This window comes from Oryctolagus cuniculus, chromosome 4 (assembly GCF_051225735.1).
Source record: "Oryctolagus cuniculus isolate XC-2025 breed Fujian yellow rabbit chromosome 4, ASM5122573v1, whole genome shotgun sequence".
Classification (NCBI taxonomy): Eukaryota; Metazoa; Chordata; class Mammalia; order Lagomorpha; family Leporidae; genus Oryctolagus; species Oryctolagus cuniculus.
The window spans coordinates 130,854,470-130,880,122 of NC_142870.1; the positions used below are offsets into that span (position 1 = coordinate 130,854,470).

Genomic DNA, 25,653 nt, shown 5'->3' on the forward strand with positions numbered 1-25,653 from the left:
TTCCCACACTGATGACAGGGGCCCAAGGACTTGGGCCATTGTCTGCTGCTTTCCCAGGTGCATTAACAGGGAGCTGGATCAGAAGTGGAGCTGCTCGAACTCAATTCAGCTTCCATATAGCATGTCGGGATCACAGGCTGCAGCTCAACTTTCTATACAACAGCGGCCATGGATAACCATGTATTGTCAAAGCTCCCCAGGCAATTCTAATGTGCAGCCAAATTATAGAACTACCCAGCCTGGCCGGCGCCACGGCTCACTAGGCTGATCCTCCACCTTGCGGTGCTGACACACCGGGTTCTGGTCCCGGTTGCCCCTCTTCCAGGCCAGCTCTCTGCTGTGGCCAGGCAGTGCAGTGGAGGATGGCCCAGGTGCTTGGGCCCTGCACCCCATGGGAGACCAGGGTAAGCACCTGGCTCCTGCCATCGGATCAGCGCGGTGTGCCGGCAGCAGCAGCCTTTGGAGGGTGAACCAATGGCAGAAAGAGGACCTTTCTCTCTGTCTCTCTCTCTCACTGTCCACTCTGCCTGTCAAAAGGAAAAAAAAAAAAAGAGCTACCTAGCCTAACCCTTCCTGCTGCCAAGCCTCAACAATTCAATGAAAAGACCTGACCACTTCATCACCTAAAACCACCAGTCATCTCAGATTCTAGGGGAATGATGGCCACACATCAATATGCCCACTGCAGGAGCAGGAACACGAGTTCTGGCACTAAGATTCAATCCCATTACCCAGAGTAAAACACTCTGATTGCACGTACATTTCTTCTCCTTCTCTCCAGGATAGATTGTTTTGACACACAATGGTTTCATAGAGTCTCTCTGGAGACATTCTATACTCAAGACCAAGCAACCCCACCATGTTCTGTGGACTGGTGGTCAGATCACTACACCACTCACTACCCTTGTATTTGCTTTCACTCCTTCCCTGTCCCACTTCCTTCCCACACCCACTCCTGCTGTTTTGGAACTGTACTCAACAAAGTGCAGCACATATTTTTTGCCATAGACTGTTTCCTATAGTAGTGCTTCTGAAACAATTATGTGCATATAACCTTCTTCACTTCCAATTCCAGCTTCTTGCTAATATGCACCTTGGGAGGCAGCAGGTCTTGCCTCTTGTACTTGGATCCCTGCTACCTAAGTGTGAGAGACTTGGATTGAGTTCCTGGCTCCTGGCTTTGGCTCAGCCCAGACTTGGTTTTGTAGGTATCTGGTGAATGAACCAGCAGATAGAAGATCTCTCTGTGTCTGTCCTTCAAATAAAATTAAAAATTACATATATGTATATATAAAACTCATCTGTGGATCTAGTTAAAGTATAGATTTGGATTCGGGAAGTTGGGTAGGGCCTGAGATGTTGCACATCTATATTTGCTCATGGGTGATGCCAATATAGCTGATCCCAAGTCTATGCACCCCATAGGAAGGTTCTAGAGAATGGGCCAAATAAAAACTGGCCCTTAGATTTGTGTGTTATCAACCCAACTCTAATGTTCCTCATCAACAGTTCATTTAATGGCTTCAGCATCTTTTGATAATCACTGACCTAGATCAGGGTTTCCTAAAAGTAGAGTCCCCAAACTTGGCAGCATCAGCATCACTGGAAATCTGCTAAAAATGCAAATTAGCTGGCTCCACTCCTAGTCCAGTGAATTAGAAAATGTGGGGAGCTGCAATTTATGTTTTAACAAACTTTTCAGTTGATTCTGATGCATGCTAAGGTTTGAGTAGCACTGGCCTAGATCCATGATTTCTTTAGGGTTACAAATGGTGACTATCTAATACCATCATTCCTTTTGTATTTTACTGGAATTCTTCAATAAAAAACCTTCCTTCATCAACTATTTGGTCACTCTGAAAAAGTATGTTACAGGAAAGGCAAGATAGATGCTTGATCACTTTCCTTTATCAATTTTTAAAGTGATGACTAAGGACCCCTTAACCACCACTGCAGACCAGTAAGGTTTAGAGGGAGGATTTTTTTATTTGGGGAGTGTTTATTTACTTGACATATTTTATTATTTTAAGATTTTTTTTTTTTTATTTGAAAGTCAGAGTTACACAGGAAGAGAGAGAGAAGGAGAAGTCAGGAGAGGGAGAAGAATGGGGGGAGAAAGAAAGATATCTTCCAACTACTGACTCACTCCCCAGATGGTCACAAGTGAGGCCTGGACCATGCCAAAGCCAGGAGCTTCTCCCACGTCTCCCATGTTGGTGGCAGGGACCAAAACACCTGAGCCATCTTCTGCTGCTTTTCCTAGGCCATCAGCATGGAGTTAGATCGGAAGTGGAGTAGCTAGGATATGGACCAGTGCTTGTTATGGATGCAGGTGTCGCAGTGGCAGCTTAGTCCACTATGCCACAACGCCGACCCTGACGTGTTTTATCCCTTGAGTTATAATTCATTTTTTTTTTCTTTTTTTTTCTGAGTTATAAATCTTTTTTTTTTTCTTTTATTTAGTAAATATAAATTTCCAAAGTACAGTTTATGGATTACAATGGCTTCCCCCCCACCTTAATTGTCCAATCTTAGGTTGGTGTGAACCCTTTCATGAAGACTCCTTTATCTCCATCACAAAACCCCATTAATCTTTTACAGCTTCCTTGCTTTCTGGCACTACATGTCCCTAGCCCAAGTCGTACATTTTCTGTCCTAGAGAGAAACTGACCACTTCTCCAGGAATCAGTTCCTTTTAATAAGGAACGGTATTTAGAGATCACAATGTGAGGAAGGGGTATTCACTGCTACTGAGTTATCACTGCTTCCAAACCATTTTAATGAACAAAACTAGGAAATAAAAATGTTTTTATCAAACAAAATCGGGGGCTGGTGCTGTGACATCACGGGTAAAGCTGCTGCCTGTGTGCCAACATCCCATATGGGTGCCAGTTCGAGTCCCGGCTGCTCCACTTCCAATCCAGCTCTCTGCTATGGCCTGGGAAAGCAGTAGAAGATGGCCCAAGTCCTTGGGCCCCTGCACCCACATGGGAGACCCAGAAGAAGCTCCTGGCTCCTGGCTTCGGATCTGTACAGCTCTGGCCATTATGGCCATTTGGTGAGTGAACCAGTGGATGGAAGACTTTTTTCTCTGCTCTCCCTCTGTCTGTAACTCTACCTTTCAAATAAATAAATAAAATCTTTAAAAAACAAAACAAACAAAAAAGAAACAAAATCAGGGACTGGTATTGTGGCATAGAGGGTAAAGCTGCTGCCTGTTACACCAGCATATCATATGGGTGCCGATTCAAGTCCTTTACTAGTTTCTGGTCTGTGCTTTTTGGGAAAAATATAAAACATGTTTCCTATTTCCTTCTTTTTCTGTATCTTTTTATCCCCTGATTTCATAAACACTAGCAGCAGTAGTTTGACTAAACATTTGCAAGCTTTTTTCATTCTCAAAGGTAAAATTCTTCCAAAGGATTCACCTCAACTAAAGTCTACACTTTTCCTTAGTATGATTCTCCTCCAGGATGACCACCTTTCCAACTGGGTGAGGATATTACTCTCAAACCTGAAATTCATTTTCCTTGACAGAGAATATGTATTCTTTCCATATTTGATTAATATCATATAGTATGTCCCGAAAAACTGTTTAGCTATTCTTCTTTTGTGTTGTTCAAAATATATCCAACAACAACAAAAAATTTTTAATATACTATATGTTCCCTATAAAATCACTCAACAAAACAAACCATACCTTGGAAACACTGTGCTTTCTGTAAAATGTGGTGGCCCAGTTACCATGTACAGTCCTTCTGATCCTCGAACTATAAAAATACAATGAAAAGGACCACCATTACTTTACTGGTAAAAACAATTATCAAAAACACTCTAAGAAAAACAAAAAGCTTTTAGGAAAAATATTAATGTAATCATCAAACGTTTTACTGAATTACAGGATCCTGTTTGTTACTCTATTACATAAACCAAGTAACTGCTGAGAAATAAGATGTTAACTTTTGTAAGTAAAAATTTGAAACGTTCACTGTCATCAGCAGAATAAATGCTGTTATGGTGTAGTAAATAGGACAGAACTGAAGGGCAGACTTGGATTCCTGAGTGTGGAACGTTGGATGCATCACCTCCTTAGAATCTATGTCCTAATGTGTAAAATAGAAACATTAGAACACAAGATAGTTGAGTTAGATAAAACATCATGCAATCTATTTAACATTCTTAGATATATAAGGTATTAAGAATATATTTACAATTTCTCAAACTAAGAGAACAAGTGAAATAAAACATTCATTTTCTAGTAAGCTTTCAATAAAAAATTGAGAACAAAGTTCAAGGTTAAATAAGCCAATAAAGCATCTATAGAGCCAGATTATGCTTTTAAAATGGGCGAATTAGATGTATTTAAAACAGGCCAAACAATCAATTGATTAATTTAACAAATGTTTGCTGGAGGGCCGGCGCCGTGGCTCACTAGGCTAATCCTCCGCCTGCGGCGCTGCACTCCAGGTTCTAGTCCCGGTTGCTTCTCTTCCAGTCCAGCTCTCTGCTGTGGCCTGGGAGTGCAGTGGAGGATGGCCCAGGTCCTTGGGCCCTGCACCTGCATGGGAGACCAGGAGAAGCACCTGGCTCCTGGCTTCGGATCAGCGCAGCGCGTCGGCCACAACATTCCAGCCACAGCAGCCACTTAGGGGGTGAACCAACGGAAAAAGGAAGACCTTTCTCTCTGTCTCTCTCTCTCACTGTCTAACTCTGCCTGTCAAACAAACAAACAAACAACAAACAAAAATGTTTACTGGAAAAACACCTACCTCCAGGTCCAGTGTTAAGCAAGGGAGCGATAATGAGGAGGAAAATCAGTATTGACCCTGATCTCAGTGAACTGAACAGACAGTAGTGAATTACCCAAACACGTGTAACTACTACAAAGGAAAAATGTAAGGTGCTATAGAGTGAATAATAACCTCCCAAAATAGGTTAGGGAAAGTGTCCTTGAATGATGTGTATGCTGAGATCTAAACAATGAACAGCAGTTAATAAGCAAAGAGAATCATAACAATTACAAAAACTCCATAGCAAGGAAAATGACAAAGTGTCAGAGGAATGGAAAGAAGGCCCATGGGGCTGGAAAAGAACAGGGCTCAGACCAGAGGGATCAATTGGGCCTAAGTTAAACAATGTTGCTCTGCATTCTAAGAATGGCAGGAAAACTCAGGAATTTTATGCAGATTGCTAAAAACAGATTTGTATTTTGAAAAGGTCAACCTGGTACTGTGGAAAGAATAAACTGTGAGGATTAAGAGGAGATGTGGAGAAACTATTCAAAACACTTCTGCAGCTGTGCCACAGGATGGAGCATGGAAGCTTGGACCAGGGTGGGGCAGTGAGATAAAAAGTGGAGAGTGAGTTTGCAGTATTTAGGGGAGAAAACTAACTGGACTTGGCGATGAGTTGCCACTTTATCAGCTAGAATTCTTGCTAGCAGCAAGAGTGTAAGTGCTGCAGGCAATAAAAAGCTTTACAGAGGTCCATGGCTACTGTTAATCTGCTTTTTTTTTGTTTTTGTTTTTGTTTTTTTTAACTTTTATTTAATGAATATAAATTTCCAAAGTACAGAATATGGATTACAATGGCTTCCCCCCCATAACGTCCCTCCAACCCGCAACCCTCCCCTTATCCACTCCCTCTCCCCTTCCATTCACATCAAGATTCATTTTCGATTCTCTTTATATACAGAAGATCAGTTTAGCATACATTAAGTAAAGATTTCAACAGTTTGCTCCCACACAGAAACATCAAGTGAAAAATACTGTTTGAGTACTAGTTATAGCATTAAATCTCAATGTACAGCACACTAAGGACAAAGATCCTACATGAGGAGTAAGTGCACAGTGACTCCTGTTGTTGACTTAACAAATTGACACTCTTGGGAAGTGAGATACACAGCAGACCCATAGAATGGCAAATGTCCTAACAGCACTCTGGCCTCATAATCAGCCCTTAAGGCATGCGGATCCGGCTGAAATGCCCATGAGAGTATTTCAGGCATGGAAAGCCAAGACATTCTGGGGGGAAAAAAAAACCTAAATGAAAGATCTCCACGAGTGAGATCCCAGTGGAAAGAATGGGTCATCAAAGAAGGAGGTACCTTTCTCTGAAGGGAGGAGAGAACTTCCACTTTGACCATGGCCTTGTCTAAATATGATCAGAGTCAGTGAACTCAGGGGGCTTCCATAGCCTTGGCAGCTCATGACAAGAGCCTAGGGTGTTAATCTGCTTTCATTTCTGTCCGCTATTCACAACTCTCCTACCCTTCTCTTGGTTACTAGTAAAGCAGCAAAACTGGTAGACAGGGGTCACCCTGGGCTCCAATTGTGATCTCTATTTCCTTTCCCTTTTTCCCTTCTCAAGAATGGTCAAGAGACAGATGTTGGGGTACAGTGGGTTAGGCTACCACTCAGTACACCCCCACGCCATGTCACAGTGCCAAGTCCAAGTTCTGGCTACTCTGCTTCCACTCCACCTTTCTGCTAATGTGCATCCTGGGAGGCAGCAGATGAGTCCCATGTGGTAGACCTAGATAGAGTTCCAGGCTCCTGGCTTCAGCCTGGCCCAGTCCTAGCTGTGATGGGCATTTGGCAATGAACCAGCAGACTGGGTCTGTCTCTATTTCTTTTTCTTTCTCTCTCCCCTTCTCTCTCTTTTAAATGGATAAAAATAAACATTAAAAGAAAAAAGAAAGAACTGTCAGGAAACTTCTCAGAACACTGATATAAATAATCTAAAATTAAAATAAAAGATTCACTAAAGAACAAGACAAAAATCTATGTCCTTGTGGAATTTGATGAATGATGAATTTCTTGTGAAACATCTGTTAGTACACGGCTGGATGCCATGTTTTCTCTTACATACAACACTAGTCTGAGCTATTTTGGGAAAACAGCTGCCCTGTGGGTAGTTTGCCTTTGAATAGAATGGAGTCTAGCAAAGCACTCTGTATACATCAAAACCCAAACCCCTTAATCGCAGCCTACATAGCTCTGTAAGACTTGGGCCCTGAATAGCTCAACTATCTGCTATGCATTACAGACTTAAAATAACAATGGTAAAGACACCCACACCCCATACTGGAGTGTCTGGGTATGATATCTGCCTCTGGTTCCTGACTCTAGTTTCCTATTACATTAACTCAGACCTTGACAGGTGGCAGGGACAGCTTGAGTAACTGGGTCCCTGCCAATCAGGTGGGAGACCTGGATTGAGTTTCTGACTCCTGGCTTCAGCACACCCCTCCACCCACCCATGAAGCCACTGAAGGCAGCAGGGAAGTAAGATGAGAGCTCTCTCTTTGCCTCTCAAATAAATAAAATCCATCACTGCACTCAAACAGTGATTTCAAAGAAGCTTGGTCTATTTATACAACTTGAAAACACACATTTTGAAAATCTCTAAGGATGTTTATAAAAGGTCATGTGCCACAAAATGTTTCCCTAGATTTAAAAACCATAAAACTTAATTCTTTAGCATTAAAATTCTTTTATCGCACGCACAAGGCAGTGCTATTCTCATCATCAAATTAATCATCTGTTGCAACACATTAGGATTCAAAGTGAATAGGCCATTTAAAAATTTTTTTGGGAAAGCAAGTGAGGCACAGAGTGAAGGCGGGGGGAGAGGGAGACAGAGACAGAGACAGAGACAGAGAGAGAGAGAGAGAGAAGCACTCCCATCTGCAGATTCACTCTTCAAATGCCCAAAATATCTGGGAAAAGCCAGAAGCTAAGAAGTCAATTCAGGTCTCCCAGGCAGCTGTCAGGTATCCAACTACTTTAGCCATTACCACTGCTCCCAGGTTCTGCATTAGCAGGAAGCTGGAGTCAGGAATTGGAGCTGGGTATCAAACCCAAGTACTCCAGTGTGGGACACGGATATACTACCTGGTGCCTCAACTGCTAGGCCAAGTGCCTGCCTCTTTTCTTCACACTATAATTAAGGATTCAGCAAATATTTGAGAGTACTCAAACATGAGTTATCAAATTATACCTTATCTTTCTTTTAAAGATTTATTTATTAGAAATTCAGAGTTACACAGAGAAAGAAGAAGAGGCAGAGACACAGAGAGAGAGGGGTCTTCCATCTGCTGGTTCACCCTCCAGTTGGCCACAATGGCATAACTGTGTTGATCTGAAGCCAGGAGCCCAGAGTTTCTTCTGGGTCTCCTACGCTAGTGCAGGAGGAGCCCAAGGACTTGGGCCATCCTCTACTGCTTCCCTGGGCCATAGCAGAGAGCCTGACCGGAAGTGGAGCAGCCAGGACTCTAACGAGCACCCATATGAGATGCTAGCACCACAGGCGGCAGCTTTACCTGCTATGCCACAGCACCAGCCCCACTTTATCTTATTATATAAAATTTTGCTAACATTAAGATCCTCCCATAGTTGCAGTGGCAATTTGACATTCTAAGAGCTCACTTTCAGAATTCACACATAGCTCTACAGAGCCAAAAGGCAGATGGTCATCACTGTAATCCCAATGAAGCCACAGTGAAACTAAAAAAATGATGACAGGCCAGTGTTGTGGGGTAGCATGCTGAGCCGCTGCCTGCAATGCTGACATCCCATATGGACTCCTGTTTGTTTCCTTGACACTCTGCTTCTGATCCAGCTCCCTGCTAATGCACCTGAGAAAACAATGAAAGGTGGCTGAAGTACTTGGGCCCATCACCTACATGTGAGACCTGGATGTAGTTCCAAGTTCCTGACTCTGACCTAGCCTAGCACTAGCAGCCTTTTGCGGGGTGAACTAGTGGATGGAAGGTCTCTGTCTCCCTCCCACCCCAACTCTGCCTTTCAAATAAACAAATAAATGCAAGCATGAAGCTTGTATACCTTAAATAAAGGTTTCTGTGTTATATATAAAAAAAAAAGCTTAAAAAATGCTGATGCAATCTAACCACTCATCCAATACCTTAACTACTTGCCCCAAGAGCATTTAACTGAACTATCAAGGGGGTGGAGGAAGCATTTCTCCAACTCAACTCAGCTTCTTGCATTCTTACGACACTTTTTTTATTGCTATTTTTTTTTTAAGATTTATTATTTATTTATTTGAAAGAGAGAGAGGGAGAGACCGAGAGAAGAATCTTCCATCTGCTGGTTCACCACCTAAATGGCTACATTGGCCAGGACTGGGCCAGGCAGAAGCCAGGGGCTTCCAGGTCTCCCACATGGGTGGAGGGCCCAAGGACTGGGGCCATCCTCTAATGCTTTTCCAGGCTCATTAGCAGGCAGCTGGATGAGAAGTGGAGCAGCCAGGACTTGAACTGGTGCCCATATGGGATGCCGGTGCTGCTATACCAAAGCACCAGCCCAGACACTTTTACCTAGTAGTCTTGGTGTTCCATATTTGCTGATTTTGCTGTTACCACCAACTTTAATTTTGCTTACATTATTCATGTGGCAGTTATACCCCAGAATCCATGAAGGTAGCATTTCTGGCTTTAACAGCTGGAACTTTCAGGTATTCATGACTACCAGATTTCCCTTGTCTAAAATTTGTATTCATACCTATGTCCCAAACCAAGACAAGTGGAAAATCCCAAATAGAGAAAAAAAAAAAAAAAACCCTAAAACTAAAAACCTAACCCACACTCATCCATGCAGTTAGACTACTAACTCAAAATCTATTTTTTTTTTTCTTTTTTGGACAGGCAGAGTTAGACAGTGAGAGAGAAAGAGAGAGACAGAGAGAAAGGTCTTCCTTTCTCCATTGGAAATGGCCGCCATGGCCAGTGCGCTGCGGCCAACGCACTGCGCCGATCTGAAGCCAGGAGCCAGGTGCTTCCTCCTGGTCTCCCATGCAGGTGCAGGGCCCAGACACTTGGGCCATCCTCCACTGCACTCCCAGGCCACAGCAGAGAGCTGGACTGGAAGAGGAGCAACCGGGACAGAATCTGGCACCCTGACCAGGACTAGAACCCAGGGTGACGGCGCTGCAGGCGGAAGATTAGCCTAGTGAGCCATGGCGTCGGCCCCAAAATCTTTTTTTAAAAAAGATTTATTTATTTTAAAGTCAGAGTTACACAAAGAGAGGAGAGGCAGAGGCAGAGGCAGAGGCAGGGGCGGGGGGGGCGACAGGGGGAAGTCTTCCATCTGCTGGTTCACTCCCCAGTTGGCCACGACAGCCGGAGCTGCGCTGATCCGAAGCCAGGAGCCAGGAGCTTCTTCCAGGTCTCCCACAGGGGTGCAGGGACCCAAGGACTTGAGCCATTTTCTACTGCTTTTCCAGGCCATAGCAGAGAGCTGGATTGGAAGTGGAGCAGCCAGGTCTTGAACCGGCGCCCATATGGGATGCCGGTGCTTCGGGCCAGGGTGTTAATCCGCTGCGCCACAGCACCGGCCCCTACCTCAAAATCTTAAAAAACAACACCAGACATTTTAAAAGCCAGTGAGGGGGCCGGTGCTGTTGCGCAGGTTAATCCTTACTACAGTGAAGGCTAAGGATACTGTTGGTTCCCCAGTAAATTAGATATTCTCGTGTGTACATGATGCTTCATGATAGATACATCTGGCCTTAGTGGAATCAATTGAATTATCAATTGAATTTATCATAAAAACCATTACAGTTTTGTTTATACATGTAACCACTATTTAAAACAATTATTTGATTTCACAACTCCCTATCTAGAAGCCAATCTAGGGGAAAGTATTGCAGAACTTTTTTTTTTTTTTTTTGACAGGCAGAGTGGACAGTGAGAGAGAGACAGAGAGAAAGGTCTTCCTTTGCCGTTGGTTCACCCTCCAATGGCTGCCGCGGCCAGCGCACCGCGCTTATCCGATGGCAGAAGCCAGGTACTTCTCCTGGTCTTCCATGGGGTGCAGGGCCCAAGCACTTGGGCCATCCTCCACTGCACTCCCTGGCCACAGCAGAGAGCTGGCCTGGAAGGGGGGCAACCGGGACAGAATCCAGTGCCCTGACCAGGACTAGAACCTGGTGTGCTGGCGCCACTAGGTGGAAGATTAACCTATTGAGCCACGGAGCCGGCTATATTGCAGAACATTTTGTACCTCTAAGATACTTTATTGGATTCAATCGGTTTGCACAACTTCCTTATAGAAATTTTTACTGGATATATTGTTTCGTAAGCAAAACATAAAATCAAGTCCATAAGAGAACATACACTGTTCTATAAATTAACAAAACCAAAAGCAAATATGGGCTCAAAACAAACTTGTTGCAATAAGTGAATTTTTTTAACATACAATTTTAATGAGAACTTCATTTTAATTAGAAGCATCTGAATCAGAAACAGCAAACAGAATGTGAAGTTTTCCTGATAGAGTGTATTCAGACCTGGTGTGATGCCTTGTTTTTAGTGATTTCCTCTTTTAATCAAAAGGCATCAGTGATATGTTCTATCAGAGACAAAAAATCTAGAATATAAAGTTCTTTCATTAAAACAACAAATAAATGCCAAAGGTTCGCCCAGTAACTTTAAAATAGCAATTCCAGGCCGGCGCTGTGGCTCACTAGGCTAATCCTCCGCCTTGCAGCGCCGGCACACCGGGTTCTAGTCCCCGTCGGGGCACCGGATTCTGTCCCGGTTGCCCCTCTTCCAGGCCAGCTCTCTGCTGTGGCCAGGGAGTGCAGTGGAGGATGGCCCAAGTACTTGGGCCCTGCACCCCACGGGAGACCAGAAGCACCTGGCTCCTGGCTCCGGATCAGCGCAGTGCGCCAGCCGCAGCGCGCCGGCCGCGGCGGCCATTGGAGCGTGAACCAATGATAAAAGGGAGACCTTTCTCTGTCTCTCTCTCTCACTGTCCACTCTGCCTGTCAAAAAAAATAAAATAAAAAATAATAATAATAAAAATAGCAATTCCATTAAATATTGTATTTACAGAACATCTTTTCCTTACTAGCCACTTTAGGAATCATATACTTTTTTGTTTTTTCTTTAGGCTCGAGTTAGAATGAGAAAAACTCTTGGATTCAATATCCTGTATCAGGGATATAGTGATTTTTTTTAAAGATTTTATTTATTTATTTGAGAGAGAGAGTTACAGACAGTGAGGGGGGAGACAGACAGAAAGGTCTTCCATCCGTTGGTTCATTCCCTAAAAGGCCACAACGGCCGGAGCTGCACCAGTCCAAAGCCAGGAGCCAGGAGCTTCTTCTGGTCTCCCACATGGATGCAGGAGCCCAAAGACTTGGGTCATCTTCCACTGCTTTCCCAGGCCATAGCAGAGAACTGGATTGGAAAAGGAGCAGCAAGGACTAGAACCGGCACCCATATGGGATGCCAGCACCGCAAGCAGAGGATTAACCTACTGGGCCACCGCGTCGGCCCTATAGTGATCATTAAAACATGATACTTTTCCCAACCCTTATATGTGCTCAGTAGCATGTATCAGTTTAGGAAAAATGACTCAATGACCTCAACTAGGCAAGCTGATTAGACATGATTTCATGTTATGGATATTATTGGTTTATCTACACAGCATTCAGCCTTTTTTTTTTAGGAGACATTAGGTTTTTTGGTTTATTTTTTGTAAGACTATCCAGGGGTGAGAATACAATTTGGCCCTGACCACCTGATCCAAAGTTGCAAAGATGAGCAGGAGCCGAACCACGTCAAAGACAGCCTTCCCTGAGATGCTGGGACTACTGGCCAAACTGGTCTTTCTCCAGAGCTGCTGAGGTGGCTTACTGTTGGTCTGAGAATGAATTTAACAGAGAGGGAAGGAAGCACATACAGTACTAAAGCTTTCAGGCCACAGAGTTTAATAAAAAGAAAAATCCCATTTTTCATTCGTTTTGGCTTTTCATCATTTCAATTAAGAGTCATGACTAATAAATTTACTGGATAATCCACAGCTCTAAAATTCATGAGTCTAAATTTAACCAAAGTATTTGGCATTTAAAAAAAAGTCCACTGTTGGATAAAATACTTACACGGTGAATGTCTAAAAAATTAAGCAATGTGTTCTATTCAAAGAAAAGTGTACTACAGAGTTGGATGATATGAATAACATCCTGATCCTGGCAATTTACAAAGTGAATCTGATCAGTTCATCTCTGTGGGCCTCTAAGAATATGAGTATAAGGGATAAGCTGAAGAAATAACCTTTATGCTCTTACAAAGTCCTTAATTTTAAGCACTGTATGAAACCTGTCATCCTTGGTTAATTTGACCATAATGAGACTATCTTTCATGAATTAAAAAAAAATATTAATTTTTATTTGAAAAGCAGAGAGAATCAGAGATCTCTCATCTGCTGGTTCCCTCCCTAAATGGCCAAAACTGCAGGGCTGGGCCATGCTGAAACCTGAACTCAATCTGTGAGTAGGTTGCATAGACCCAAGTATTTGAGCCATCACTTGTTGACTCCCAGAGTATACATTAGCAGAAGGCTAGAATTTGGAATGGAAGCAGAACTTGAACCCCGTCAGACATAGGACGTCAGTGCCTTAACTGCTAGGTAAAATGCCTACCCCATTCCTCCAGTAAACATTTAGAGTTCCCAAGTTTACCAGGTACTGTACTAGGTACTGAGAAGACAGGGATGAATAAGACCCTGTCCTGACATCAAAGGGCTTACAATCTAGCAGGAAGGAAAAAATCTGAAAAACTAGACAATTACCCTACACGATAAGTGTGTGTGTGGGGGGGGGGGTCAGAATTGAGTGTTCAGGGGTTACAAAAACAGCCCAGGGAGTGCCTGACTCTATTCTGCAAAGTGGGGAAAGGCTTCACAGGGAGCAATGGTGTCTGAAAGGAATCTTAACAGATGCAAAGACGTCTGCCTAATCAACAAGAGGAATAAGCTAGCCCTGGGCTGAAGAGATAGGTTCTTCAAAAGGATTTCTAAGCAGTTCAGTATTAGTGGGACACACAATAAGATGACTGGCAGGAAAGAAATGAATGTCAGGAGCTATTCCAAAATTATAGTGGGCTCTATATGCTAAGACGGAATTGACTACGCAAGCAGTGAGAAGCCACTGTAAGCATCTTAAAAGAATTTATCAAGTTTTAGATGAACTGATTTTTTTAAATTAGACTTCAAATGACCATTTAGTATTCAAAAATGTAAACATACAAGCTAAAGAAAAAAATCCATTTAATTATGTGATTATGTCAATTAAACAATCTCTAGATTTTAATGCATAACCTATATATATCTTTAGATTATAATACATAATCTACATATACGTATCTCCATTATATAGTCAGCATTTGATAAATGTTTGGTGAATGAACTGTGGCAGGCACATTGCTTAACAACAAAGATCTTAAAACACCCGTGGCAGAAAGTGCAAAAGCTTAAGATTCGTTTCAAGTCTCCAGGCAAAGGATCCCCTCCTAAAAAGCAGGCAACATTTCTCCTAATGCCTTTTTCCCCTCTGCATAGTTATCATGACTTAATCAAAAGCTTCCTTTCCCTCCTAATACCCGTCTTATAAGAATACTCATATGCTAGTTGAGGCTACTCCCAGCCATTCCGAGTTCAGCGTCTTTCCAGGCACTGTCCAAGCCCAAGTTTAGCATCCTCTCCAACACTACACTCTGTCTCAGCTTCAAAATCTCAGGAGTTCACTAATGTTCAACTTCTAAAACGCTCATACCCATTTCAATATCAAATGTTGCTAGATCCCTCTATCACGCTCAATGCTACGACTGCAAACTACACCGCTACCATTTGGAACCTGCTTCTACAGGTGCACCTTCCCTATCCAGTCCTACAAACCTCGTTACTGCAGAGAGCATAGAATTTGGAATTACTGAAGTCCAGGTGCAGTTAACATGGAATGGTCATCCTAAACCAATGCGTCATATGCTAGTCCTCTAGTCCTTATTAAGAGTTGAACGACTTCACAAGGGTCCGTGTGACACCACTCCTGGAGACTCAGGGGTCAAAAATGTAGCTAGTGCTTTCGGTTCTTCCTCCTATCTCTTAAGACTGAAACGGCAAGAATGATGGATGGGTACAGGGGGGCGGGGAGGATGCTGGCGCCTCACTTCCGACTGCCATGCTGTAACCCAAAAGATTAAGTGTGGCTTTTCCGCAAGTTACAGGCGAAGGCAGACCGGACTCCAAAGCTCCTACGGTAGCTCTTCAAGGGCAAAGATACAAAAAGAGATTATTCTTAAGCAAGAGTCCTTTGCTCGTTCAGAACCCACCTGTCAAAAGCGGCGTGGACGGCGCCATCTTGTCCCGGAAAAAGAAACCCACGCGCCAGGGTGAAAGTTCACAAGGGTCGAACCCAGCCCCTACACGTCTCCTCCGGCGTGGAGACCGAGAGTTGGTGTTTCCGGGGCCACCAGCCTCGGGGCCAACTAACTTCCGGTTGTAGAGCGAAGCCGGAAGAGAACCCGAAGGCGCACGCGCAGCTCTGGGGCTACATTTTTACACAACGTGGGAGGGCTGGGCTAGGGCGGGCGTGCCTGCTTTGCCCTCCCTCGCCAGCGGGCGGAGCCCGCACTTCCGCGGGGTGGAGCCTGCTTAGTGCTGACGTTGGCACCCGAACCCGAAGTAGTTCGAGGCGGCAGGCTGCACAGTTCGCTTGTTGCGTTGCATTTCCTTCCTGCCTTCTCTCCACGCTCCCGGGGGCGGCCAGAGAGGCGGCGGCGGCGCAAGAACGTTCTGGCGGCCTGCTCGCTTCCTCTCGCGCGCCCGCCTCGCGCCGCCGGCCAGTCGGCGGTCCGCGCCCCGCTAGCGCTCAGCTCCCGCGCTCGCCGGGCCCAGGCCCAGCGGCCGTAGCTAGCGCCCAGCCCAAGAGCCTCCAGCTCCGGCGGAGCGGCCACCAGAAGCGGAGCCTGGCCGTGGCCTGAGAGGAGAAGGAAGCGAGCGAGTCCGAGGGGTGGCCGGGCAGGTGCTGGCGCCGCGAAGATGGTCGCCAAACAGCGGATCCGTATGGCCAACGAGAAGCACAGCAAGAACATCACCCAGCGCGGCAACGTCGCCAAGACCTCGGTGAGGGGAAAGTGGACGCCCCGTCCTGTGCCGCAGCTGGGGCTCGGGCTCGGGCCCGGGCCTGGGGCCGCGTCTGCGTCTCCGCCTCTGGGCCCCGGGGGCCGCAGACTGCGAGCTGGACGATAAGTCGGGGGTCTTTGGATCGCGGGGGAGACTTGCGGGAGGGCCTGGCCCCCTGGGGGTGCGGGCTCCGGCGGTGGGTTCTCTGCGTGTGAAACGGTGGGTTTTGCCTTTTGCAGAGAAATGCCCCCGAAGAGAAGGCGTCCGTAGGACCCTGGTTGTTGGCGCTCTTCATTTTTGTTGTGTGTGGCTCTGGTAAGTGTTTTGGGGGCTCCCGTCGAGTGGAGGGTTGGGGATGACGTGGTGACGGATCCGCGGTGAGTCCAGCCCCGACCCACCTGCCGAGAGCGCCACTTAATTCCATTTCATCGGAACCAAATTACTTGTCCCACATATGCACAGAGGGTGGTGCTCCAGAAACTTCTCCCAGCTTGATTTGTGCGCAGAGGAGATCAGAAAGGAGGTCAGATCTGCGGTAATGTTCAAGTTGGAAGACATTTAAGACGAAACAAAAACCAAACTTGCCTCTCGGAATGAGAATTTAGAATGTTGTGCAGCCCCATTATCAGTGCCTTTCCAAAGAAGCTTCTGAACGTCATGTGCCTGGATATTAGAACTGGGTGTAACACGTAGCGGAGTCTCTTGTCTTTATGTGAAAATTGGATATATTTCATAAAGTAGAGCAAGTGCAAAGAATTGATTTACTGTAGAGGAAGCATACCTGATGGGCAATTTAACATGGAAGACAAATGTGTTTGGATTAATGAGAGAAATGTTTTGACATATGGTAAGAAAATCTGATGCTGTTAATAGTGATGGACACTTGCCTCTGCAAACAGACTGCAGCATATCTTTCTTGTCTTCGTTTATTCTCTTCATACGCCAGCTTTAGTGTTGAAGTAGATGTTTCTGTTTTCCACATGTTGAAGTTACACGGAGATTTCTGTTTAACATTCCACTTTGCCTTTCTCCTGAACCTACCAATTGGAAGCTTTCCTGATAAATGGCCAAGAGCCAAGTAGTTTATATAACCTTAAAGGATTATTGAGTTTCAGCTTTGTGAGAATGAGGAAATATGCATATATTATAGCCAGGCCGTAAAAGGATGCTTAATTATTTAAGGATAAACCAAAATAATTCTGTGTTACAGAAACCTGTTTACTTTTGATGCTTTAAGTACTTTATAAAGTGGTTCCCTCTCTGCAAGCTCTCGTGAACACTTGGACTTCAGAGAAGCTGAGATTTTAAAAGAATAACATATGGGCATTTAATAGTTTTATTTATCAAGATAGGCCTGTCTTCACTTTTATTGCAATAAAGTTAGGTATAGCACATACAAATAATTGTAAAAGTCTCATTGGATTCTTCCAACAACGCTAATAGGTGTTTTTACTTATCAGACCTATTTTATTGAAAGTTTATTTTAATATCTGCTCTTTCTCTTTACAGCAATTTTCCAGATTATTCAAAGTATCAGGATGGGCATGTGAAGTGACTGACCTAAAGATGTTTCCATTCTCCTGTGAATTTTAACTTGAACTCATTCCTGATGTTTGATACCCTGGTTAAAAACAATTCAGTAAAGCCTCCTGCCTCCGAATGACTTTCATATCATCCTTCCTGTGTCATTCCAAGGTTTCTTCACGAGTCATTCCAAGTTTTCTAGTCCATACCACAGTGCCTTGCAAAAGCACCACATGAGAAAAGCAATAAAATTTGATTGTTAAGCTATAGTAGTGGACCCTACTTATTCAGTCAGTAAAGAGTGATTTTTTTTTTTAATGTGGTTACTAAAACAGTATGCAGTACGGAGAATCAGATTAAATCTGTGTACACAGGGTCTAGATTTTGTTGACCCTATGTGTAATGCAATTAGCTTACTTTAAAATTTGGACTCTTCTGGTTTTTACACAGCTAGGCACTTTATTACTCTCTCTCGAATTAAAAGCACACTCCCTTAGAGAGTCCTGTAACTCTTAACAATAAGGTGCTTACCAATGGAGCAACTACACAGCCTAGTTCTGCCACAGCTGTTAGCACCTGAGAGTTTTTTAACAGCTTCTAAATGCGTAATATAAAGGGAGACGCTTATGGTCACAACATCTATTTTAACGATATTGTTTCTCTTACACTACCTTGGATTTTTGCATGAGTGAGTATGGTCACCTAAATTCCCACAGAAACAGCACCCGCTTGGTTGAGCGTTTTAGAACTTGGTCACTGCAGTTTCACTGAAGGCTACTGTGGTGAAGTGCCGTCCGGGAAGGTTTTTTGTGTCACATTGATTTCAGAATTATTTTATTATCAGAAGGGTTCACCATGGTAGATAAAAATTTAGGGGGAAAAATACTACTAAAAATGGGTGCCTAATCCGGACATGTTATGTCCAATGTGCTGAAGCCATCTTGCTAATAACATTTTTAATACCAAAAAAGGCACATCAACAGAAAAGTTCACTTCCTTTGTAATGACTTTTCTAGCTCTATGATTGAAATGCCATTAGGGTGCTTAGGTACATCAGACTGAGGTGGCGTCTGGAGTTAAATGGATTTACTGATAAGTATCAGTCTTTAGTCTTCCCTTTGTTGTGTGATTCTTGTAGGTTGTGAGTGAGCAAATGTTCTTTTTACTAATGGTCAGGGTGAGAGTGGTGAGGCAGGTTTTGGGTTTTTTAGTGCTTGTGAAAACTACAGGTATTGGCTGTTTATGCACTTAGCCCATAAGTTGTTGAAAAAGCATGAGCAGTGTCTGTGTATTAATGAGTGGATGAAAGCTGCTCAGTTTGCTTTGTTAATTGCCTCAGGATATCTCTTTGAAAATAAGCTGTTTTAAGAGGAACAGAAGGGAGATCTACCTAGTCTATACACAGTGTGAACCTCAGAGGGCTTCTGATACCCTCAAATATGGAGGACTGGAGAGGTTAAGGACGTACAAGAACTTAACTACTCTGGGATAGGAAAGGAATCGGCTGACCTTGGGCCAGCAGGTTTTTAACTGAATTCTTACCTGCCTTTCTCACCCAGTAAGTCAATCCCTATACTTGTTTCCCACTTTGAAACAAGTTGTGGTTAGCTAGTTATATTTTATTGTACCTTTGAAAATGAAAGTTACTGCTCTAAATTCATAGCAGGTGCCTTATTCTTTCCTTTGAACCGAATCATTCCGTATCAGAATTTCTCTTGGTTATAGATAATTGGCTTTCAGGTGTTTTATTTTTTCAATGTACATCATTTTGATCAATTTGTTAAATTTGCGATAGCCAGCAATCATTTCACATGTAAAATTGCATTCCCTTTGTACTTCCTGTGTGATTACCAATTGAGTACATTTTCTATGCAGGTTGGATTATGCATGTGTGTGTGGATAAATGAAAGTTGTGTCTATTTGTTTTATCATTTAAAAATAAAGTTCCCTGGATATTTGATGCTTTTCTTCTAAAAGAAAATGATAGCGTTCTTAACTCAGTACACTTTCTATAGGTAATAGAAAAAATTTACAGAATACCTATTATTATGTTGTACTTAAGTTAAAAATAGTCCCCAGAGGCACAGATACAAGATTTATGATTGGAAATGGACAGCAAGGAAAATACATAAAAAGCACAATGAACTTGATACTTCCACTTGGGCCTTCCTCATCTCCTTATTTTCCATGTCTTGGTAAAAGAGAAAGCACAGTTCTTTGATCTCCTTTTCCCAGTTGCATTTTATATATAATCTAATGTTGAGCACAGTATGAGAATAAATACTTTCCTTGAGATTGTCTGCATCATCCAATTCTCATTTAGCACTGACATTTAAAGTTGTCGGTTATTTCATTGTATCTGTTAGGCTGTATTTAATGTTTTCCAAAATAATTGAGTGGGATTCCAAAGTAAGGATTTTCATTGTGACAATGCATTGTAATAGGCTTCAACTTAACATTCAAAACGTGTACCTCTACTCAACTGCAGGACTGTGGCTCTTCTCACTGAGGCTGCTAGAACTGTGTTGGCACAAAGGACTACCGTGTAGGGTCGTATTATGTTCCTGGGCTCCATAGCAGGTTTGCCAACAATATTACACATTTCCATGTAGAAAAATTAGAGTATCTTCAGATTGCCCATTTAGAAATTGTTCTCAAATTTGATGTGCCTTTTCACTCACAGACATACACACATACTGGTTTTTAGTTGATTGATTACATGCAAACCATATAAGAGGTATAAGAAGGGTTCCTTAGCCAAGGTCACTCTGTTAAAGCTTTTCTTATGTAGACTTAGTTCTCTAGGTGTTTGTACTGCTTTACCTTCAACTTGAATTAGGATAACATGTCCTGATTTGGCAGGAGTAGTGATGAACAATAGGCTAGAAATTAAGCTGAAGGGAAAAAAGTAACTGGGCTTGGATTAAAAAGTAAATTCACACAGATGACAGAAATAAAGATAGGAAGGGAAATGTAGCCCAACCACTGCAATGTACAGATAAACCAAAAACATGTATTTATTCCATGAACATTGAGTAATTTACACACCAGGTGTGGAGACACAACTGTGAATATGGGGTTCCAACACAAGGTCCTTCAATCTGATAAAGGGCAACAGACAATGAAAGCATGACCATGATGGTAGGATTTCAAAGGGAAAGCAAAGCCAGATATAGTGGTCTTTGCTGTCACAGAGCCAACCTGGGGGTGAAGCAGAAACTGGAACAGAGATTTGCTTGACTCACTGTACATAACAATGATTGCAAAACTTAAAGAACACTTCTGCGTTCATGAGCTCTTCACTTCTAAATTTAGAAAAGTTCTTTAATTTGTTCTCAAGTTGCCAAAGAAGAAAGAAAGGAGTTTGTCCTTTTATGGATGCAGTTTCTTTTGAAAACGAATTCAAGTGACATTTACTATTGGTGTTTCCCAAACATCACAAAAATGCAAAGATGAAGTCATTAATGTTCCCACTGACATTCAAGAGTACAATGAACAAATTATTCTGCTACAATGTTATATTTTTCAAGTTAATTTCTTCTGTGATGTTAAGAAATAATTTGTAAAATAAAATTATTTTTAAAAGTATTTGGTAGTTCAAAAAAAGGCAGACACAATACCTTTTGTAACAAAGGTTCAGTGAATAAAGCATGTATGATGACTTTTCCAGTGTGCAAAATTTCTACTTTGGGATGCAGAGAGGGCAGATCTGCACATTTAAATAATTAAAGCAAGGATTTCACTAAATGGACTAGTAACAGGTTTTTCTCCTTTTCTCACTATTCTGGAGAAAATCAAATGGGATGACAGTAACTGAAAACTGGAATAATTGAATCAGGCCCTTTAGAAGTGATCTTTGTTGGCCCCTTTATTTTAGATTTGAGGAAATTGTGGCCTAGGGAAATTATCTTTCTCAACAGCAGAGAACAAGGATTAGAAAACCGGTATTGTGATGACCAAACTGGCTCTTTAGTATTTTGAGTGCCAAGGAATTAAGAATCCTGAAGAATGCCTCTTTATACCTGAGAAGATTATGTCCTAATCTCATGAGACTCCATGAGTTTTTCATGGAAAGGAAAATTTGAAGATGTGCTAAACCTCAGCGGCTTCCCAGTGCCCCTGGAGGGCAGTGACTAGCTTTGGTTTCAGTAGGCCTCACCACACAGCTTGGCACCCACAGCTTCCCACCATTGAACTAACCACAGTTTTTGCATTCTTTGTGCATTCCATGTTTTGGCCCATTTTCCCTGCATCACTATACTGCCTATCCTTTCATATTCACCTTTTTTTATTTATTTATTTGAAATGCAGATTTAGAGAGGAAGTAATAGAGAGAGAGGTCTTCCATCTGCTTATTCACTCGCCAGATGGCCACAACGGCCAGAGCTCTGCTGGTCTGGAACCTGGAGCTTCCTCCAGGTCTCCCACATGGATGGTGGGGGTCCAAGATTTGGGCCATCTGCTGCTTTCCCAGGCTCATTAGCAGGAAGCTAGATCAGAAGTGGAGCAGCCAGGACTCAAGCTGGCTCCAATTTGGGATGCCAGTGGCTGCTTTACCTGCTATGCTATAATACCAGGGAATGGAAGAGAGGTTTGTTTGTTGTTTTCCTAAAAGATTTGTTAATTTATTTGAAAGGCAGAGTGAGAGGGAGGGAGAGACAGAGCTTCCATCTGCTGATTCACTCTCCAAATGGTCCCAATGGCCATTTCTAGGCCAGGCTGAAGCCAGGAGCCAGGAACTCTAAACTGGTCTCCCACATGGGTGGCAGGGGTCCAAGTACTTGGGCCATCATCCGCTGACTTCAGGCGCACCAGCAGGGAGCTGGAATGGAAGAAGAGCACCCAGGTCTTGAACCTCCATTGCAAGCGGCAGCTTAACTCAGAGAGCCACAATGCCCACCCAACAGGTTCAACTTGATTTCCCCTTGCTGTTGGAGTCAGGAAATCTCGGATTGCTGACTCTGGACCAGCTAGCATTTATTATTTACCATATTTATTGGTTGTGTTTCTTCATTTCTCTGCTAGACTATGGGCTCCTTAAGGATGGCTGCCCTATCTTGCTCTGTTTTGTTTTATTTGCCTATTCTCACCACCCCCTAAGCCAGTATAGAGCTTTACACATAGTAGGAGCTTAACATGTATTAGTTGCATCATAAAGTGGAGGAAAACAACAAATGCCTTAGGATACCAATACATTTTTTTGAGTTTTTTTCTTTTTTGAGAGGCAGAGTTAGAAAGTGAGAGAGACAGAGAGAAAGGTCTTCCTTTTCCATTGGTTCACCCCCCAAATGGCCGCTGTGCCCGGCAAATCCAAAGCCAGGAGCCAGGTGCTTCTTCCTGGTCTCCCATACAGGTGCAGGGCCCAAGCACTTGGGCCATCCTCCACTGCCTTCCCAGGCCACAGCAGAGAGCTGGACTGAAAGAGGAGCAACTGGGGCAGAATCCGGCGCTCCGACCGGGACTAGAACCCAGGGTGCCGGCGCAGCAGGCGGAGGACTAGCCTAGTGAGCCACAGCGCCGGCCGATACCAATAAATCTTTAAAGTAAAATACATCTTGTCAAATCCTCTAAGCCCGGCATTACGGTCATTCCAACTACTTCCAAACCTGGTGACCTCCGGTGAGTGGCTGGGCTCAGCACTAAAATTCAGGGTCTCTACCCTTGAAACAAGCTTACCCAGGACAGGCTTGATATTTGGAACTACATCAACAGTGTGATATTTGTTTTTCAGTCATATTTAAGAACCATTCGTATGAGTGCTGTTAAGAAAAGCAGAAAGTACCTTCTCAAGGAAAGCCGACACCTCACCACACCAGTCAGTCCAGTTACAAGGAGAGAGTCTGGTAGATGTGTTTGTCTAGCTCAGGTGCCTGTGGGCAGTCAGTTGCCCTCTGCCCCAGCCCAGGGTATAGAAGGTGCAAGCATGCCACACAGGTGCACCCTTCTCCATGCCAGAATGTTGCAAGCCTGGAGAGTGTATGCCAAACTGGATCCAACCCTGGGAAGAGATCACTTATTCTCACAAATGAATTCCCACACGCTCCACAGCACCACGTTGACCAGCATTTAGGATATAGTGTAGCTGCCAAACCAGAGCTCACATACCAGCATAGGAGACTCCCAGGGCCTCTTTGGGAAAATCCATCTATCCATGGAGCCATGCAGAACGCCCACTTTGCAAAGCGCTCAGCTCCTGGCAGGCAGGAGTGCTGCAACATGGGGTTAACCACAAAAGTGCTGCAGGCTTGCTTTGTATTTGACCTGTGGGGCACGGATCAGCACACAGTTGCAGACTCCAAAGCACTTGCATCCGGGATTGAGACAGAGATAATCATTTCTGATAAAGCCCAGATCATAAAAGTAAATAAACATTGGGATTATCCAAACAGGCTTAGCTGTAGTCTTAATTATGGATGGATCATGTGGCGGGCGGAGTAAGGTGCCACAGACAATGGAAACTATACCAAAATCTTAAAAGATGTTTTTCAAGGTGAGAGTCCTTTCCTTTACGAATCAGCTGTTAAAATGTGGCTGCAGCCTCAGTACACAGGGAGAGGGATCAGTGGAGAGTAATACCCAGCCTGGTCTAAACTACTACTGCAAGTATCCCAGCTGAGAGCAGCAGTAATCTAGAGGCCTGTTAGCGATCCCGGATCTCCCAGAGGGCCTCCGAATCTGCATCTGCACAGGATCCTCCCGGTAACTGTCTGCAGATTTAGCGTCGAGAAGTGTTGCGAAGGGCCCTCCTTTCTAGCTCTGGCTAAATCCTACAACCTCCTCCAGCTTTGTTTTCTTTCCCAGGAAAAGGAAACACTTCACCCTCCTGCTTCCTGCAGTCATGAAATCTAATGATGGTAAAAGCATTTTTGAAAAGTTAAAAATACTCTATGCAAATAAGGTACTACCAGCTTTGTGCAAGAGATCTCTAAGAGTGAAGGGCCTTGGCATTGAAAACAAAACAGAATCATAGCCTTCCTGTTTGACTTAGCAGGCAGTCGTCCCCCTACCCCCCGTCTTAGGATCACTTCCTAAATCACAATTTTGCCTTTCCAAAGTTGCAGCTTCTGAATGACTTCCCAGATGATCCTGCAAAGCTGTGAATCAAACTCAGCCCCCATCATGACATGCTTTGCATGTATCAGGTCCTCAGGAAGATGTGCTGCATTTGAAAAAGCGAAGTGAAATTGTTAGGTAGGAAGTCAGATATGAGCTTATGTGTGTGTGTGTGATAAAGGCCTAAGGAGACATCTAGGTCCAGCATATGCATCTCAAAGTCATCCCGATAACCTTCCAGGGGCAGCCCAGTATCCGCACTTCCAACATCCTGCCCCAACCTGATCTTCCAGGGGGTCCTGCTCATCCTTCCTCTAACCAGGGCAACGCCAGCCAGGCTTACTCCTGTCTGATAACTTCAGGGGGAAAACTCAGAAAGGAATTTTTAGTATTTATATCCAAAAAGTCCTTTGTTCCAGGAGAAGATGTGGGAAGACAAGACCCATCCCTTAAAAACCCCCAGCCTCAACCAGATGGCGCGCTCAGGCCTCTGCCTTGCTGCTGAGCCGCCCGCCTGGCCTGCCCAGGTGTACTCTCTCCACTCAACCATGTAATCTTGCTCTCCCCCAGTCTGAGAGACTGGGCACTCTCTCTCAGGTCCTGTCTGGAGAGGTGCCCATCTGTTCTTACGGATGTCCCTGTTCTAATAAACTGTGCTATTTGCTTTCTACTTACTCTCTGTCTCACGCCTGAATTCTTTCTTGCGTGAAGACAAGGACCCTGCAGTTCTCTGGTAACAAAATCAGGGCACATATATGTCAGAAAGACTAGTCCACACTAGTCAGCACTGCCCAGGGGCCCTTGTGCCACCCCTTTATTACCTTACACAGGAATAACTATCACTGGGGCCAGCACTGGGGCTTAGACAGTAAAGCCACTGCCTGTGGCGCCAGCATCATCCCATATGGGCACTGGTTTGAGTCCGGGCTGCTTCACTCCAACCCAAGTCCCTAATAATGCGCCTGGGAAAGCACTGGAAGATGGCCCAGACACTTGGGCCTCTGCACTTACTTGGGAGACTCAGAACTCCTGGCTCCTGGCTTCAAACTGGCTCAGTTCTGGCAGTTGCAGCCATCTGGGGACAGAACCAGTGGATGGAAGATCTCTCTCTCTCTCTCTCTCTCTCTCTCTCTCTCTCTCATCTCTC

General features: G+C 44.0%; 2 protein-coding genes across 4 annotated transcripts in view; one reads left to right on the top strand and one right to left on the bottom strand.

Moving 5' to 3' along the window:
- EIF2A (eukaryotic translation initiation factor 2A) overlaps positions 1-15,423 on the bottom strand; it is a 49,106-nt gene extending 33,683 nt beyond the window's left edge. The window contains exons 1-2 of one of the 3 annotated variants that reach the window (XM_002716262.6): positions 15,137-15,423; positions 3,701-3,770 (exon numbers count right to left, since the gene is read on the bottom strand). In XM_002716262.6, the coding sequence (XP_002716308.1) occupies positions 3,701-3,770; positions 15,137-15,164 (98 nt within the window). In that variant the 5' untranslated portion in view covers positions 15,165-15,423. The remainder of the gene's footprint in view (positions 1-3,700; positions 3,771-15,136) is intronic. The other 2 variants (XM_070072663.2, XM_017346840.4) reach the window with 2 other exon arrangements.
- A 67-nt stretch (positions 15,424-15,490) lies between these two features.
- Positions 15,491-19,434, top strand: SERP1 (stress associated endoplasmic reticulum protein 1). The gene is made up of 3 exons (XM_017346842.4): positions 15,491-15,929; positions 16,169-16,244; positions 17,439-19,434. The coding sequence occupies exons 1-3, from the start codon at positions 15,846-15,848 to the stop codon at positions 17,477-17,479; spliced, it is 201 nt and encodes a 66-aa protein (XP_017202331.1). The 5' UTR covers positions 15,491-15,845; the 3' UTR covers positions 17,480-19,434.
- The last annotated feature ends 6,219 nt before the right edge of the window (positions 19,435-25,653 follow it).